The sequence below is a fragment of the Calonectris borealis genome, chromosome 12 (genome assembly GCF_964195595.1).
Source record: "Calonectris borealis chromosome 12, bCalBor7.hap1.2, whole genome shotgun sequence".
NCBI lineage: Eukaryota > Metazoa > Chordata > Aves > Procellariiformes > Procellariidae > Calonectris > Calonectris borealis.
Genome location: NC_134323.1, coordinates 11646509 through 11662853, shown reverse-complemented (window position 1 = coordinate 11662853; position 16345 = coordinate 11646509). Strand labels below are relative to the sequence as shown.

Below are 16345 nucleotides of genomic sequence, written 5' to 3'. Positions count from 1 at the left end.
GGTAAGTACATTTTCTAATAGCATAAAAAATATTTTAAAACGTTTTTTACACCCTGAAATAGAAATAGAAATTGGAGCAAGTTAAACTACTTTCTTGCTTTCACCTATTCCTATTTAACATATAATTTGATACATTCATCCAGTATCTTTAGAATTATTGAAAAAAAGGAAAACGTGCTGGGATGAGAGTGAAGAGAAACGGGAAGAACAGAATTCAGCTGACTGAGAGAGACAGCAGCAGATCTTTGGATCCAAATTTCTGAGATGCTGACTCTAGTCTTCTTCCTTAAAAACAGGCAGTAGACACACAGTTTAACTGGACTGCTCTGCATAACTCTCTGGAGAGACTGGCGTTTTCAAAGAAAGCTTCAGTTAAGGATGTAATTCCAAAGATATTTTTCCTTTGATAAAGAAACGTTGTCTCTGCAGATTTTTTCCTGACACTACTACACCATACTTCTAAGACATGAAAAAAGAGAAAAGAAGAGAGGAGGGGAAGACAAGTTTGGTAATATCGACGTAAGTATTTTGCTATATTGCATCTTTAGATGCTAAATGCCCACACAACTGTGTAGGTTAGGCCTGGCTAGTAATAGGAACCAATATTGGCAATTTCCCTTACACAAGTGTCCAATAACAACATTTGCAAAACCGGTTACACAACGGAATATTTCGAAGACAGGAGGTTTTCAGTGCGAACACTGCAGATTTTTGCAACGCTGAGGTCGATCCCACAGCAGTTTCCCGGAGCCGGGGCCAGCCCTGCCTGTCACCGAGATACTGTTGCCCTTATCAGGGGCCAGGGCCGGAGCCCCTCCAGCTCCCCGGGCTCTGGGCTCTCCCCCGGCTCCTGCCGTTCCCCAGATAAGGGTGTGGAAGCTCGGGTCTCCCTGCAGGCCGGAGGACAGGTTTTCGAGCCGTGCCGGCCGGCCCACGCGCAGCCCCAAAGCCGTCGCTGAGGCGCGATGTGGCTGTACGGGCCCCGGGAACTGTTCCCGGTAAATGCTCCCCGCTGCGAGGGGCACCCCCCGGGTTTGGGGAGCACCCCTCCCGGAGGAATGAGCCCCGCGCTGAAGGACAGCCACCCGCGGGAAACCTTATGTGCCCGAGGCGGGCACCGGGCCCAGGGAAAGCTGGCGGAGGCCCTAGGGTGCCGGGAGGGGGGAGAGGAAGGGGGGGCCGCCGCCGGGCACGGCGGCAGGGGGAGAGCGTGGGGAAGCGGCAAAAGGCGAGCAGTCCCTTCGGGGCGGCCAGCCAGACTCCGCCACGCTTCAGCGGAGCGCGGAGCACAGCCGGAGGGCCGGGGAGGAGCGGGCTCAGCCGTCGCCGCGCAGCGGGGCGCCGGGCTCCGCTTCCAGTCGGTCACAGCCACCGCCTGTCTCCGGACGAGGGGCACCTCACCCGCCCCGCCGGGGGCTGCCCGGCCGCGGGGCTTCCACGGGGAGCGACCCGGGGGTCCCCGCAAGGACCTCGGCGGTGCGAGCCGCCAGCGCGGCGGAGGGGCAGCGCTGTGGGGCGGGGTAGCTCCTCCCTGCCACCACCGGAGGTGGAGCCAGGCGGCGCCGTGGGGCAGCGCCGACATTTCCCGCAGGGTCGCGGCTGCCGGCAGGAGCGCTCGCCTCGCAGCAGCAGCGGAGGGTCGGCTGGCTCGCCCGGAGATGACGGACGCCCTGCCGCCCCGCGGCTGCCAGGCGGCGGAGCCGGCAGAGGACGGCTACTTTCGGAAGGTGGGAGGCGCGGTGGCCGGCTCGGGGGCGGTGGGCTGCGTGCCCACCCCCCCCCGCGGGCACTCGGGGTTTAGCGGTCCCCTGTCCGCCGCTCGCGGGCTCTTTCTCCTGGCGGAGCGCCGTGAGCTCCGTCCCTGGGCAGTCCGCGGCGGCGGGGAGCTGCCTGGGCGGGCGGGAGGAGGCGAGGTGGGGATCTCGGCGTGGCTGAGCGCGTCTGCCTGGGCAGGGGCTGGGGGGTGCGCGTTGAGCTGGTGGCGGCGCGGGCGGGGCGCTCCGCGGGGTCCCGGGCGGCCGCAGCCGGACTGCTGCCGGTGCGACCTTCCGCTGTCCCTGGGCCAGGCTTCACCTGGCAGGACAGGAGCACTCATACCTCTACAAAATTCCACCTTCTTTTTTTCTTTTTTTTTTTCCCCTGCGCTCTTTCCTGTTCGCTCCTTAGCTCGTCTCCTTGCTCGCTCTCTAGTAAATTGCTTTGTGTACCTGTAAGAAAGTTTACTGGAGTAAGGCAATGAAGTTAACAGACTCGTTAGGAAGTTTTTAATGAACATCTGCCCTAATTACTTTTCAGACTGAGTGGGCGGCTTATGCCATAACCTGCACCTGAGTTCTTTCAGCACAACAGTAATTATAGTTAAGTATCGCCTGTAACGCAGCCCTGTGGGCTTCTGTGAACTTCACCGGAGGTAAAGGGCAGTAAGTGCCGTTTTCGGGAGCTTTGATTCAGCCTTCCCTCGCTGTTTTTAAGTTCTCCACGCCTGTAACTTCTGTTGGTGGGCTTCAAATAGGGGTGTAGGTACACGGGGGTTTCGGTGTAGATTCTGGATCCAAGACCAAAAACTGTTTATTCTATGGAGGCAAAAAAAAAAAGCCTCATACAGCAGGTTGTTGCTGTTCACCTCTGCCCAAAAATATCCCTACGATGCACTTCAGCTACCACCTGGATTACATGGTAGGGAGGCACATATGCTTTGCTCTGTTACCCTCTTTACAGGCTGTTTGGTTTTTACCCCCAGTAGTCACCAAATTCGTAAGCCTGCAGGATCTTAAGCAACAGTATTGCCCTTTAGCAGAGGAACAGCTTGCAGCTGAGAAGAGCAAAGTTTTACCTGTGCCAGCTGTGCTGCAAGGAACCAGTACTGCCATATGAATAACTAGGCAGACTGAAACAAAAATTTGACCAAATCTTGTCTGGTTTCTTCATTTGAGTAATCCTACTATAATATTTGGTGAGTAACCACTTCTTTCTTAGTAGTCCATAGCAGGAAATCATGAAACATGGCAAAGTTGTAATTATTTAGTGTTTTCGCAGCTATGTTTTCTATAGTATTGGGATGCTCGTAGGCTGCCTCGAGGCATGTTAGTAAAAAAGTTGGCTTGTCAAGTTCTTTAAGTTAGATACATCAACTCTTCCACCTATTTGTTTTTACTGATGGGGACTAACTGAAGTTTAATAGCCAATTATGCTTCATAAGTCATAAGAGGAGTATATCTTCTGCACTCAAGACTTGCTGAAGACTGAGTTTATTTTCAATTAAATTGTTGTATGTTAGGGTTAAGTTCATTGAAACAGCATTTGATTAGTGTAAACCCCATATCCTGGACAGGAATGAAGTTTTTCTCATATATGAAAATACTTTAAAATTGATTTTATACCTAATCATGAGTATCTTTCCCACTTTCATCTTTCCCACATCTTTCTCATTCATCCTTTTTGAATTACTTATGTCTTAAAGCAGTAGAAAATGGATATGAATCTGATATTAAATAAATCTGGGTGAGCCAGTGTTGCAGTGGAACATTCCTCCCTCTGTTCACTCAGATCTTTGAAAAGTTCATCCAGCTCATAAGTGTCTTTAATAAAGTTGTAAACTTCAGATCAGGCTAGGTGCTCAAAGCCTTCTGTCCCTAAAAGTTAGATGTAAGCAGGAAACCAGTATTCCTTGTTATACATTAGTTGAATGGTCTCAAAGATCAGAGCTTTCATTCTGACTCGGTAGTTCTAGAAGGGGGGAGGGAAAAAAAAACCCAAAACAGCCAAAAACTGAAACAATCCCACTCCTGGAATCTTGAACAGATACAAGCTGTGAACCCAAGGAGTTACTTTGGACATAGTATCTTTAGGCCTTACATGTTCATCTGAATGGTATGCTAGGTGACTTTATGTAACTGAAACTAGTGATTGAGCTGTTCACGTGTGTCCACGCGGCTCCCCTCCGCCCTGAGTTCCTTTGTATCGCTTTCCCCTGCCTTTTTAAGTTGCACTACTTTTTGTTTTCCTGAAAGGATTTGAGGGTTGGTCTACCTGTTTTGTTGGTGCAGAATCACATCAATTTCCAAGGCTAGTCCTCATGTTTTTAGATCAAAATATGTTTACTTAATTGATCTTTTTATTCTATAAGCTGTGGAGCAAGGTGAAAACACTTGCTTTGTATCAGTCCTGCTCACAAAAGGGCATCGAAACACTATTTACACAATAAGGTTGCCTTCCATACTTTGCAAGAATATTGTGTACAATGAAATTTTATAATTGAGAAAAATTGAGCAGTCCATACAATATCCATTTGTTTTAGACTCTTGATATTTTGTTTTGATAAATGGATTACTGTGGGAAGTATGTTCAAAGTTTGTATAGTGCCCTTTTGTGTATTATGCTTTTCGAAGTCTTAAATAGAGCGTACCAGAAAACAACCCTCAGTATCCCCAAGATGCAATATGTAAAACAACTTATTAACTTAATTCTTGGTTAGCGCTTTTTTTTTTCCTATAGAGAGGAGTCCCTGTAAAACTATGACTTCCTCTATGTAAAGAGCCATGCCAGAAATGGGGAAACATACACAGTCCTGTTTCCTGCTTTGACGTCTGTTGCCACACTAGAAAGTTAGGCTTGTTGTGACACTGCCAGGTGAGTCTGAGATGTGATGGGTGGCAGCTTCTGCAGTCCTTGTGCTGTTTCTCAGACTCCCTCTCTCCATTCCCTTCGATGTCAGAGCTGCTCTGTAGGGAGCTTTTCCTCTTTCCCTTACCCCATCTCTGTCTCTTTTTTTCCCTATGGCAAAGGCCTGTCATATTTAAATAGGCAAAATTAAATTTTCCTTAAACCTATAAGATGCTTTGAGCTGGCTGGGATGCTGCCCTCTTTTTTTTTTTTTTTTTTTTTTAAAATATCTAGTTTTAAAGAAATTACCTGTGCAGCCACACAAGGTATATGCAACTCTGTCAATGTTGCCCCTATTCCCTTATATCTCCCCTCCAAAACAACCCTCTTTAACCATTTGATTGGCTGCAACTGAACTTCTGAGAAGGATTTTAGTTTTAAAAACAAAACAAACAACAACAACAAAAAATCCTTGCTGGTGTCCTGAAGAGGATATGGCAAAGTGGAAGAAGCATCTTACTTTCCATCAAAAAGAAGATGGAGCTTCTGTATAGAACTTTTTATTTTCTGGGAACATAATGCACCAGGAAACTGGTTCTGCTACTGTTTTGTTTATCTCAACCATCACATGCGGACAACTTAGTTCAGTATATTCCATGGTACATTGCCAGGGCAAACTGTACCTGTACTCCTGGGTGGTGCGACTGCTCTTGGACTGTCAGCCTCGTGCCTCGACCTCCTCTGTGTGGAGTTCTACGTTCTTTTGCTATTACTGGCAGCAACCTGTGAATCAACCATGCGTATCCCACATGTCCATTCAAATTCTGCCCCCGGTCTTTCTTCCCTATGAAAGAGTCTGTGGTCAGCAGAAAATAATGACAAAACTAATGATAAGAGCAAAGAACAATTTGTTTTAAAAGTAGAGCAAGGCATTTAGACAGGAAGGATTTTTCAACAGACTGATAGTAATTAAAGCAGGTCTGTCCTTGTGTGCCGCTTTGCTTATGCGAGATGCTTCTCCCACCTCTGGGGAAGTTATTCTTTAAGCCTGCCATGGCTCTGTGGATTGCTTGGCCTCTCAGGCCTCTTCCTGTTTTTTCAGTTACTTGTGAATTCTTGTGGGAGAAACAACTCTCTTTTTTTCATTACAGCACACCACCCCACTAAACCAGTAAGTTTTCACAAAGTAAATATCCCCAAAACACATCAATATACAGAACTCGGAATATTTATAAAGTAGTATTCATCCAGTCACAGGATCCAATGCTATAGTTGGATATATAGTAGGGCTATGCCTATGCCCTTTTTTTTTGGGGGGGGGGGGTTGGTGGTTGTTTGTTTGGGGGGAGTGGGTAGGAGCAGAGCGAGGAAGGGAGATCTAGCAAGTTCTTTCTACTATATCTTTCCCATCTTGGTTTACTGCTTTGTAACACCTTACGCAGACTGTAACTTTTCAAATTCTCTAATCTAATCAGTCAAGAAGTTGCAATAAATGATAATAAAAAGCCATAGTTAGTTTTCCAAGGTTACCCCTTCTGTAGCTCTCCAAGCGTCCATCTGTTAGTACAGCACTAAGCATCCCGTCTTCAATTTGGTTGTTTTGGATAGCAGTCCATTGTGCTACATGGAGGCAGAGCAGTAGGACAGCTAGCTTAATGAATCTTTAGATTCTGATCAGTTCAATGAAGATGCCTATCATCTTTTCTCTTCCCTTTCTTAAAGCTTTGCTTCCATTTGTGAGGCTAGATACTTATCATATAGACCAAGCTGATGATTCAGAAAGACAGCATATATTAGTCCTCCCTGTCAGGGGAAAAGGCTAAAAACAGAAAACAAGCAGTTCCATAAATGAAGCACCAGGCTGAAAATGATGATAGGTATGGTAAGCAGCTCGTGAATCAGCACTTCCCTAATTAACTCTCTCTCTCTCCTTCCCCTCCTTAGCTCTTGGGGTTTCTTCTGCAGGGCTTCCCCCCCAACTGTGGTTAATGTATCAGTTTACCAACCTGCTACACCTGTGCTTCCACTGGGGTTTAGCTCATGTGGTTCTTTTCAGTCATTAGTAGCTAAGCAACCATCAACATCAGCGTTGACACAGGAATATTTATTTGCCTATTTGTTCTCCTTCCACTTGTCTGGCGGGACAGAAACAATGTTGCGATGATTCATACCCCCCGTCATGCCATATCCACTCATTATATAGAAATGCGTAAAACCTAAAACTGAAAGTAGGCCTTCATGTGAAACTAAGAATCATCTGTAACTTGGTTAGTCAAGAGACAGACATCTCTGATGAAATATTAATTTTCATTTTGCTTAGTGAGCGGTGTGACAAGATGGAATATTGTATAGAAAAATATGTATTTGGAATTTAATACAATATTTAGTTCTAAAACTTTATATTAATCTCTGGGGCCAGGCACTTAGAACTGTAAAACACTTGTTCATGGCACAAGTAGACCAGGCTCTGGAAGACCGGATATTCCTCCTCCCTCTCCCCCCCCTTTTTTTTTCTTAACTCAGATAAAACTTCTACTATTGAAAGACTTGAAGTATATAGCTACAATTTCAAAATTGAACTAGTAGAAACATGCAAAGAGAAACTTTAATTATAGTAGCAGAAGGCGGCAAGGAAATAAACATAATAATTTAGCAGGACTTAGGATCAGTTCTAGAAATACTGGTGTGAATCATGCTGTTTACTACAATTGCTATTACAGCCAAAGAAGTTATGTCCATAAGTCAAATTACATACACGTTTAAATATCTGGAGGATATGGCCATTTGCGTACACTACTGGGCTTGACAAGCAGCACAGGTTGCACTGGCTGGAAAGGAATGTTTTATTTTAAGTAAAACGGCACGCCCAGTCTCAACTCTGTGTCACCTTCAGACAGTGTGTGGCTCATCTTAAAAGTTCAAACCACTACTTCATAAATCATATTATGTTAATTTCAAATGCTTACTGTGATTACTCGTTGTTTGGCAAACAGTCATGATTTTTGTGTCCATCACAACTGGATTTCCGATACGAAAAAATAACTTCTGTCTTGAAGAAAGAACTTCCTGGCATTCAAATTAAATACAACTGCTTCTTTATTTGGGACCCATACTTCCCTCTGTGGTAGGTAATTTTTCAAGGCCTAGAGCCTAAACTTGGAAAATCACAAAGACACTGACTATACCCCTTAGACTGGGGGATTTTAAGGCTCCTTCAGGTGGGAGGTAAGCACTGGCCTTGTAGAGAGGCAAGATACTGTCCCTCCATAGCTAACCTGGAGTACCTGACTGCAGGCTTGCCTAGCTACCCTCTCTGCCTCCATGTAATCTGTAGAATAAAACCTCTCCAAAATCCCACGTTGAGTCCTTGAACAGTCAGTCGGCCGCTTCCTAGCTCTGCTTGAGCTCCTGCTGTTGAGCTGGCTGTGCCTGGTCTGACAGAGACGGCGTCATACTGAGATCCCACAGGCATTCATAATACAACTGTTTGCCAAACAAGTGTGTGTGGGATAATGTTTATAAACTTAAAAATAAAACCCAGTGGGATATCCTGCCATCTAAGCTCAGGCATTAGTTCTAACAAGAGATGAGCAGCAATCCAACTGGAATCTGTCAGCACGCCCCCTTAATTAGCCAGAGGATTGCTATCAAACCCCGCACAGGCCAGCCTTCCTAAGGAGGTGCATGTTTATTTGTCTAATACCAGTGTCTGTTTCTTTCAAGTCGTTACCTGACTAGGTACATAAATAACATAAGGCAAGAATCTATAACTCTTGTGCAGGTCTTGCTTCTGATAATGATATATTAAAAACATACCAGCTTCCTGATTCTGCAGTTCAACAATGCTATTCAACCAAGCAAGAAGAAATAAAGTAACTAGCTAACTGAACTTTAGGTTTTAAAAAGCTTTTATTGGTTCAGGAGCTAAGGATAATAATATTTAAGTACTTTAAACACCTCTTTTTGAAGTGCAGCTATGCTCTGAGGGGAAAAAAGGCTCTAAAACTGATAGCTGAGTTTACTATTTGAATTGTCTTCACAGGGTATTTACTCAATTTACTTGTCTTTTCTTCCCCCACCCCGCATGCAATGAAAGCTTAAATCATACTCCATTCTTGGTCATTTTTGCAACTTCCTTAGTAATAACTGTTCTTTTGTTGCTATTTAATTAATAATTTTACTGATAAGTGTATAAGCCAGGGTAAAATCCAGTTCACTCTCCAAGTTGTCTTGGCTCGGCGAAGAAATAAACAGTAATTAAATGAAGCATCTAGCATCCTGTTGACAAGAAATGAAACAGTAGGTGTGGAAACCGCTGGGAAGTTTGGCTGCCAGGTATTGTAATGAACTGAACATTAACATTCTTGGGATTGTCCAAATGTGAACCAAGTACAAATGCTGTCTGGGAAAGGGATCTTCTACACGGAGGAAAACAAAATGAAGCACTTTCTTGGACCTGTCTGCTAAGTAACTTTTTAGTACACAGAATTTGTGCTTTACACAAGGGGGAATCTCCCCACATTGTGTATTTCCCATGGTTTTTTGCAGATATTGGTTATTTTCACTATCCCCTGTGCAGACTTCTAGCCATCAGTTTTCTGGCAGCCTAATTACAATAAAGAGTTCAAGCCTGCAAATGAACACAAACTAGCTGAGTGGCCCCATCCCCTGTGCAGGAGATGTAAAAAGCAACGTTTTCCGAAAGGTAAAATATGAGTTCCTTATAGGACTTGAGAAGTAAATAGGAGGTATATACTTGCAGCAGGTGAGCCTATCCACACTCCTCTATCCACAAGAAGCCTTTCATCAAGGAGACAGAAGTGCAGCACTTCCAGGCACACTGGAGGTGATACGGATGCCTCAGTCTGTCAGTGCCTTGTCCTCTTAGGCCCCAGGGCTGTTTTTGCATTAAAGCTTCATACAGAGATTAGTGGTTGGTCCTGAAATGCAGATAAACATTTCTGTCGTTTTTTCTCTTTGCACAGAGTTTAAGATCATTGCAGTTTTGCACCCATTGTTCAATGGGAGCTTGTTTGATTTCTGGGCGGGAGCTTGATCAAAGGTCCACTGAAATAAACACACCACTTATACTGAGCTTCATGGGCTTGGGAATCAGGCAGTTGATCTTCCTGAAAAATTTCCCAGAAGTAGAGCTGTAAAGAAGTATTTGAATGATGTCATGAAACTTGTTTGGCACATAGGAAGGGCAGGGAGTTCTGGAAAGAAGCTGCAGCTTTACAGAGAAAATGAAGACAAGGGCAAGGCAAGGATACGTTTAGGAAGGATGCTTGGACTAAGTGGTTGAGAAAGAAGTTGGAAGAAAACATCACAGCCCTATATAGGGATATAGAGATGAAAGGCCCAAGATGAGAATCAAGTATTCAAACTGAATGCAAAAAGCAAGAGGAAATAATTGGCAAGGTTCCAATGAAAAATGGCATGGATAGAATGGAAGGAGAGAAGACTTTGAATACCCATAGTAGAGCAACATTATACAACACAAAGGGAAGAAAAAGCAAAGTAGGAAAATCAGTGGCAGCCCAGAAAAAGAAACAGGCTAAGAGCAGAAAGCAACTTGTGGATACAAGACCATGTTGTACCTCTTAAGAGTGCCTTGGTTATGTCTCTGTGTATAAATGTGTCTGAAGGAGCATAAAGTATTTGGTAGTTAAAGGACTTTCAATCTGAGAGGAATTAATGCATTTGCTACGTGTGCATGTCCTCTCCAGTAAGAAGTAATCTTCTCTGTATTGTGCTTGCTGCTAGTGCTTTCTCAACAAAGAGAGTATATATTGCGCACCCAAGTTTTGGGCTTCTGCTGTAATTGGTATTTCAATGCAGAAACAATTCTGCAATAAGACTAATTTACTGTGGCATGTTTTTTCAAGTTATCTGGCAAACGGTGCTTCTGAATGTTTGCACAAGCGTCCTGTCACTTTTCCTATTTATTACAAACTTTACAAACTAGGGATTTAAAATTAACAGTATTAGGCTATGTGCTTTCTCAGTTGAACTAGAGTAATCTGGATTGATCAGCTCATTTCTCTATTGTCAGGTCAATTTGCCTTCACTTGGCAACCCAAATAAGAACTGAACTTCAAATAGATAATTAGAACTTCATGTTCTATTTAAATACTTGCTTTTGTTGTGCTGGTATGTCATTGCCTGACCAGTCAAAATTAGAGCTTGTTTAGAGACTTTAAATGCTGTAATATCAAAACCAAATTTTTCTAATCAAAACTAAGAGGAAGAGGTCCAAAATAGTGCATAATTTAGTGGCTGCAGTACTTGAGGGAAGGCTTGTATCGGACAGATCTGAGCCTCCTTCTTGTGTAATGCATGATCCAGTAGGACCCTGATAAGCTTTGTAATGATACCCAGCAAGGCCACTCAAAAGGAGATGCTTTATTTAAGGGTAAGCCTGAAAATAGAGCGGTCTTATTTGCTTCAGAATCAGTAGTTAAGGCTGCAGGGATGTGCTGGTTGGCTATAAATGAGTATTAATGTTCAAAGACATTTGATACTTTAAAAAAAGAGGGGGCGGAGCAAAGAATAAAAAAAGGGGACGTGAAACTTCTAACCTATTTAAAAAAGGTGTTAAGATTGTGTTTCCCTCAAAAAAAAAAAAAAAAAGAGACAAACATGCAGTCCTATTCATCTATAACAGTTTTAGCTTAACAGTGGTCACCAGAATACAATGGCTCAGTCCTGCTTAAACACAGTTTGCAGTGATTTGAGTCTCCTGCTTGTGTACGGTACGCACGTACACAGGAGCATTCTTGTGAATTCTGGATTTCATGCTTTACTTTTTAAGGGCTTAATTTGATGAGTTTCTGAAGGTATAATCATCATCTTATCCTGTCAAGCTCTATTATTCCATATCCCGTCTTATCTTGTCCCATCTTATATTATTCCATTTCCCATCTTACTTGATACTGAGCTATCAATATATAATCTTTGTTTGGCCAACAGGTAACAAGAAAAACTAATGGGCAGATAAATCATTGCATCTGACACTGTGAACAAATACAGATGAAATAACTTACAAAGCTTATTCATATTTCACAGTTTTGGTGCAGTATGCAAAGGTGCTGTTGAGTTAGGGCAGGGTAGACTTAAAGATCCGAGAGCATTTCCTGGGTGTGAAGAAGAGCTGTGCACATAAGCAGTACTGTGCCAAGAATAAGTTTGAGATGTAAAGAGAGGAACCTAGGGAAAGAGGGGTAAGAAGTGTACTGAAGGTCTAAGCACCAGAAGGAACAAGAGCAGAGATCCTTAGAAAGGTTCTTAAAACTGTAAGCAGTGGTGCCACCAAAGCCTGTTTTCTGATTAGAGTTTTATTTCACGGTTGTATATATCCCAGTATGGAACTCTGATATTTTGCAAAGGTTAAGTAGAAGCTTTGATAGGAGTTATTGCGTTGCCTGATACTGTTTTTACAAAATCCGTAGAAACTTAATAACACTGTCAAATTTGGCTGTAATTGGAAAATAGCTTCAAAAGGCTTCTAGGGGGGAACAGACTGGCTCACACATGTACATAAGCTTTAAAACAAATATTTTTTGCCTGAATTTTAATGTCAAATGCTTTGGTGATGGTGTCTCTTTCGCTTTTAATAACCAAGTTTGAGGAAAAAAAACAGTGTCAGTCATTCATCACTGATGTCAATGTAGCTAATTTGTATTCATACAGAACCCATGCCATTAAAGTTCATTCAAATTCAGTGTTACTCCTTTTTCAGACTCTCTTCCAATAGCAACAAAAAAACTCGTTTCCTTAATTCTAGGGATGTAATCCTCTTGCTGAGACTGGTCGAAGCAAACTGCAAAATCAAAGAGCTGTCCTAAACCAACAGATCTTAAGAGCAGTAAGAATGAGAGCTGGTGCTGAAAATCTTTTAAGGTATGTGTCATGACTTCCTAGTTCTCTTGCCTGAGCAACGAATTTTTTTTTTTTTTTAATTTTTTAAAAGTCTTTTAGCTATTGCTTTTTCCCAGTCTGCCTAACCGCTCCCCTAACGTGCTGCATAAATTACTGCTGGATGCTTTGTGAATCTCCCTGGAGTTTTTTTAATGCTGTAGCTCTATAGAATTATTACCTGCTATAAAGCACACTTTCAAAGCTGCTGTGTTGTAGCAAATGAGCTGAATGTTAGACTATCTTATGTTGCTCTGTTTGATCAGCTTTATGGCTAGTGATAATGGCAAGTGAACCTTGCTGAATATTGTAATGAGTCCTTTTTACGCCTTAAATCAAATAAAGGTATTGGCACTATGCTGTTGCTTTTTCCAAGATCCGTTAGATCTGTGCTCCGCAGTGGAAAGGACCATCAGTTGCTTTATTTATTCCACGTAGTTGTGATATAGGAGTAGCAGAGTAGCGCACATCCAATTTGAGCTGGGTTACAGTTGCCACCAAATTCTCCTACAGTTTGAGGTAACTGGAAGAGACTTTGCCCTTTATCTATTATATTTTGTCCATCAAATCTTTAAGACACAGTTTCTTACGTGGCTGTCCCCATAGGAATAGCCTAAAGTTGTCCCTGTCTTGAGGCTATTACATCCTGTGATTAACTGCTTAGCAACAGTCCTGTAGCTTTCCAACAATTCATCCCTCTGTTACACAGAAGTGAAAATTTCCCCAATACTCATCTGCAATAGTCTCCTATAGTGTCTTTTTCTCTGCAACTGGAGGAACAATGGGTCTCCGACAACAAAATAGTCAATATACTTCCCTTAGAGAAGTGAAAATGGTTGGATAAATTCACTTTTCTTAAACTTGCCATTAATTGATAGGTTGCCCTTTGCCTGTCACCTGCCTTTATCTCCACTCTTGGCAAGAGAGGTGATAAGTTCAAAGCTTACATAGTTTTAGCCTCTATGGCTGACTACATTTTGCTTTGTTTTCTGGTAATTGACTTAAGGAGTAAGACTTAGGGTCTTTTGCTACCTTTTGTATGCATAGCAAAATTCTTATATCTGCTTTTGAAACTGAACACTATTCATTCAGTAGATGTTTCTGCATGCCAACTCAGGAGTGTTTTGGAAAGACTAAAGAGACAAGTAATATCTAATGTGAACGCTGGTTACTTTAACGTTCAACCTAAAGGTGTCCTAAAGTTTGGCTCCTGATACAAATATTAACTGCGGAAATACTGAAGTTGCTATTGACAAGAGTGGGAACTGAGCCTATTTGAAGAGTAGAGGATCAGACTTATTTCTAAGTTATTAAAAATCTAAAATGAATTTGCACCTGTTAAACTATTAAAACTTGCTAACTCTTTGAAAGAAGCAATTTTAAAAGTAACCTAACGGCTAGATAGTTCACATGACTAGATGTATTTACAGTCTCCTAAGGAAAAACATAAATAAATGAGCTTTATGTTTTCAGATTCTATCTGCAAGTTCTAAAAGAAGCAAACCAATTGCTGTCCACAAGGAGTCTCCTGCAATAGGACTTAAGGAAAAAACTGGAAATGCAGGTTTCCTTACTTCTGGCTGAAAGTAAATGCTAGGCTTGAAACAAATGATCCATATAGTGCAAAGACTTACGTTTTTAGAACTTCTGAAAGTCACCCTCTCCTTTTCATTGTCTTTTGTTCTGGAAGTTCTGAGTTAAAACTGAATTCAGAGTAGAGTTATGTGGATCTCAAGGATATCACATTGCCCCTGTTGCTGTCTTTTGCTGTTTGTCATCACAAAGTATGTCTACAGTGCAACAACATGAAAAGCTAATCAAATTAACTCTAAATTGGCATGGACGTTGAGAGCAAAATAGCTATATTAGAGAAGTTCACCTGGATGGACTGTCGGGGTTTCTGAGAAAGATATCCTGTGGAGTATGGTGACCTAGACCAAACATGGAGCCTTAATAACATTGTAATTAAATTGCTGCTATCATCAAAGTTTGCCCATAACTGGTGGTGGTGGTGCCTTTATCAAGGAAGATCCACTCCACCCTATATTTGTGTCCAGTTATGCAGGCAGCAGATGTGAACATTGCTTAATCTAAGCAATCTCAGGTATTCAATAAAGTACAGCATAGAAATTTCACGGATAACACATATTTATAATATGAAGTACAAGCTTAGAATTTTAGCCTTGGAATAACTAGTTTTTCACCAAGCTGCTTCACAAAACTACAGGATTGTTCCAAGGGGAGCCTAGATGTATGAGAGGGTTGCTCATAAATATTTATGAGGGTGAATTTTATCTCAAAATAAAGGTAAATGCAAATGCTGCAAACTTAAAATAAGTTTGTTATTGTCTAATGGTTTGGACTCTCTAATATAGGGGTACAGTATCTTAAGCCTGGATATGGATCAAGGCCTTTTATCTTAAACTCATAGCTCTGGTTATAGATAACAGTTTAAGTCTCTTGAAAACAGTAATACTGTATGGAGAATCAGGTCAGAAATAGTGATATAATATCCTGAAATACACAAATAAGAAATCACACAGAAATGCTCTGGGGGCCTAAATATCCACTATGCTAGCAGTTCAAAACGTTGTAATGTAAATATATAAATGGCAAAGGAAACAAGCAAACAAAAAAATCCTATTTGCATCTGACAAAAAAAAAATTATAGAGAAAATTGTATTGTATTAAAAAGAAATATCTTTCTACCTGTGTATTTGGTTGTAAAACATTCTGTAGTAACAGTTTTATGGGAAAGTTGTTTTCTTTTATTCTTAAGATCAGAAGTCTCAAAAGATCATGATTCAATTTATAAAGTGGGGAAGTCTCTTTTGAAAAAATATCTCCTGACTCCCCCACCTCCATCATCATATCTTCTTCTAGGAAAAGATCACATAATCCGAAAATAGGATAGTGATTCTGTTTAAGATGCTTTAGTTTTGTTGGTTAATGTATCTGAAAATAAGCCTGACCCTTAATCACAGAAAAAAAATTTAGCACATTGCAAACCTTCTATATGTCTGCATGCTGTTATCTGGAAACTATCCGAGACTCTCCCTTGACAGAAAAACCTAATAAATTCTGAAACATGAGGTCTTGTATCATCTCTTAAGGAGATAAAAAAAAAAATCTTAAAAATGCTGAGAATGCTAGAAGGGGGTCAACCAAGCTTATGTACAAAACTTTTTCCTCAGCAATAAAAAAATTTTATGTCTCTTTCTTTCTGCAGAGCAACCACCAACAACAAAGTACGAGAGCAGGTACTACTGGAACTGAGTTTTGTAAACTCAGACCTGCAGATCTTAAAGGAGGAATTGGAAGGACTTAATATCTCAGTGGAAGTTTATCAAAATACAGAGTAAGTATAAAGCTAAGTTACTCAATTATTAACAAATCTTCTGTTTACCACTGAAAACAAAATTGTTTCTAGGTGAATGTGAATGCTGTACAATAATTACGTGAAAGAACAGAGAGCTTGATAGGAAGAGAACATATTTGATGGTAGGTTTGTTGACTAAGGGTTAGTCTGCATATTTGTCTTTCACTTGGGAAAGGTATGTACCGCTAATCCTTAGATACGGAGTTCCTTCGTGGAGGAGAGTATTGCAAGAATTGAAAGCTCCTGGGGCTTTATGGGGAGACACGTGGCACCTAGCAGAATTTCCAGTATTAGAATGGCTAATTGGTTCAGTGCATTCTGGAGTGAGCAAACTTAGTGATATCTGTTCTCAAATGCAGTGCATACAACAGTCCTCTCTTTAGCTGGAGAATAGAAGTCCAACACTGATTTGGAGCTCAGAGCAGACTTGAGGTAATCTTTAAGGAG

At 41.8% G+C, this 16345-nt stretch overlaps 1 protein-coding gene across 4 annotated transcripts in view; it reads left to right on the top strand.

Moving 5' to 3' along the window:
- Nucleotides 1-1553: 1553 nt before the first annotated feature.
- RHPN2 (rhophilin Rho GTPase binding protein 2) overlaps nt 1554-16345 on the top strand; it is a 30558-nt gene continuing 15766 nt past the window's right edge. Inside the window, exons 1-4 of one of the 4 annotated variants that reach the window (XM_075161358.1) lie at nt 1625-1727; nt 2296-2357; nt 12389-12504; nt 15749-15877. In XM_075161358.1, coding sequence (XP_075017459.1) covers nt 12476-12504; nt 15749-15877 — 158 coding nt within the window. In that variant the 5' untranslated portion in view covers nt 1625-1727; nt 2296-2357; nt 12389-12475. Of the gene's footprint in view, nt 1728-2295; nt 2358-2400; nt 2954-7261; nt 7727-12388; nt 12505-15748; nt 15878-16345 lie in introns of those variants that run through there. The other 3 variants (XM_075161356.1, XM_075161357.1, XM_075161359.1) reach the window with 3 other exon arrangements.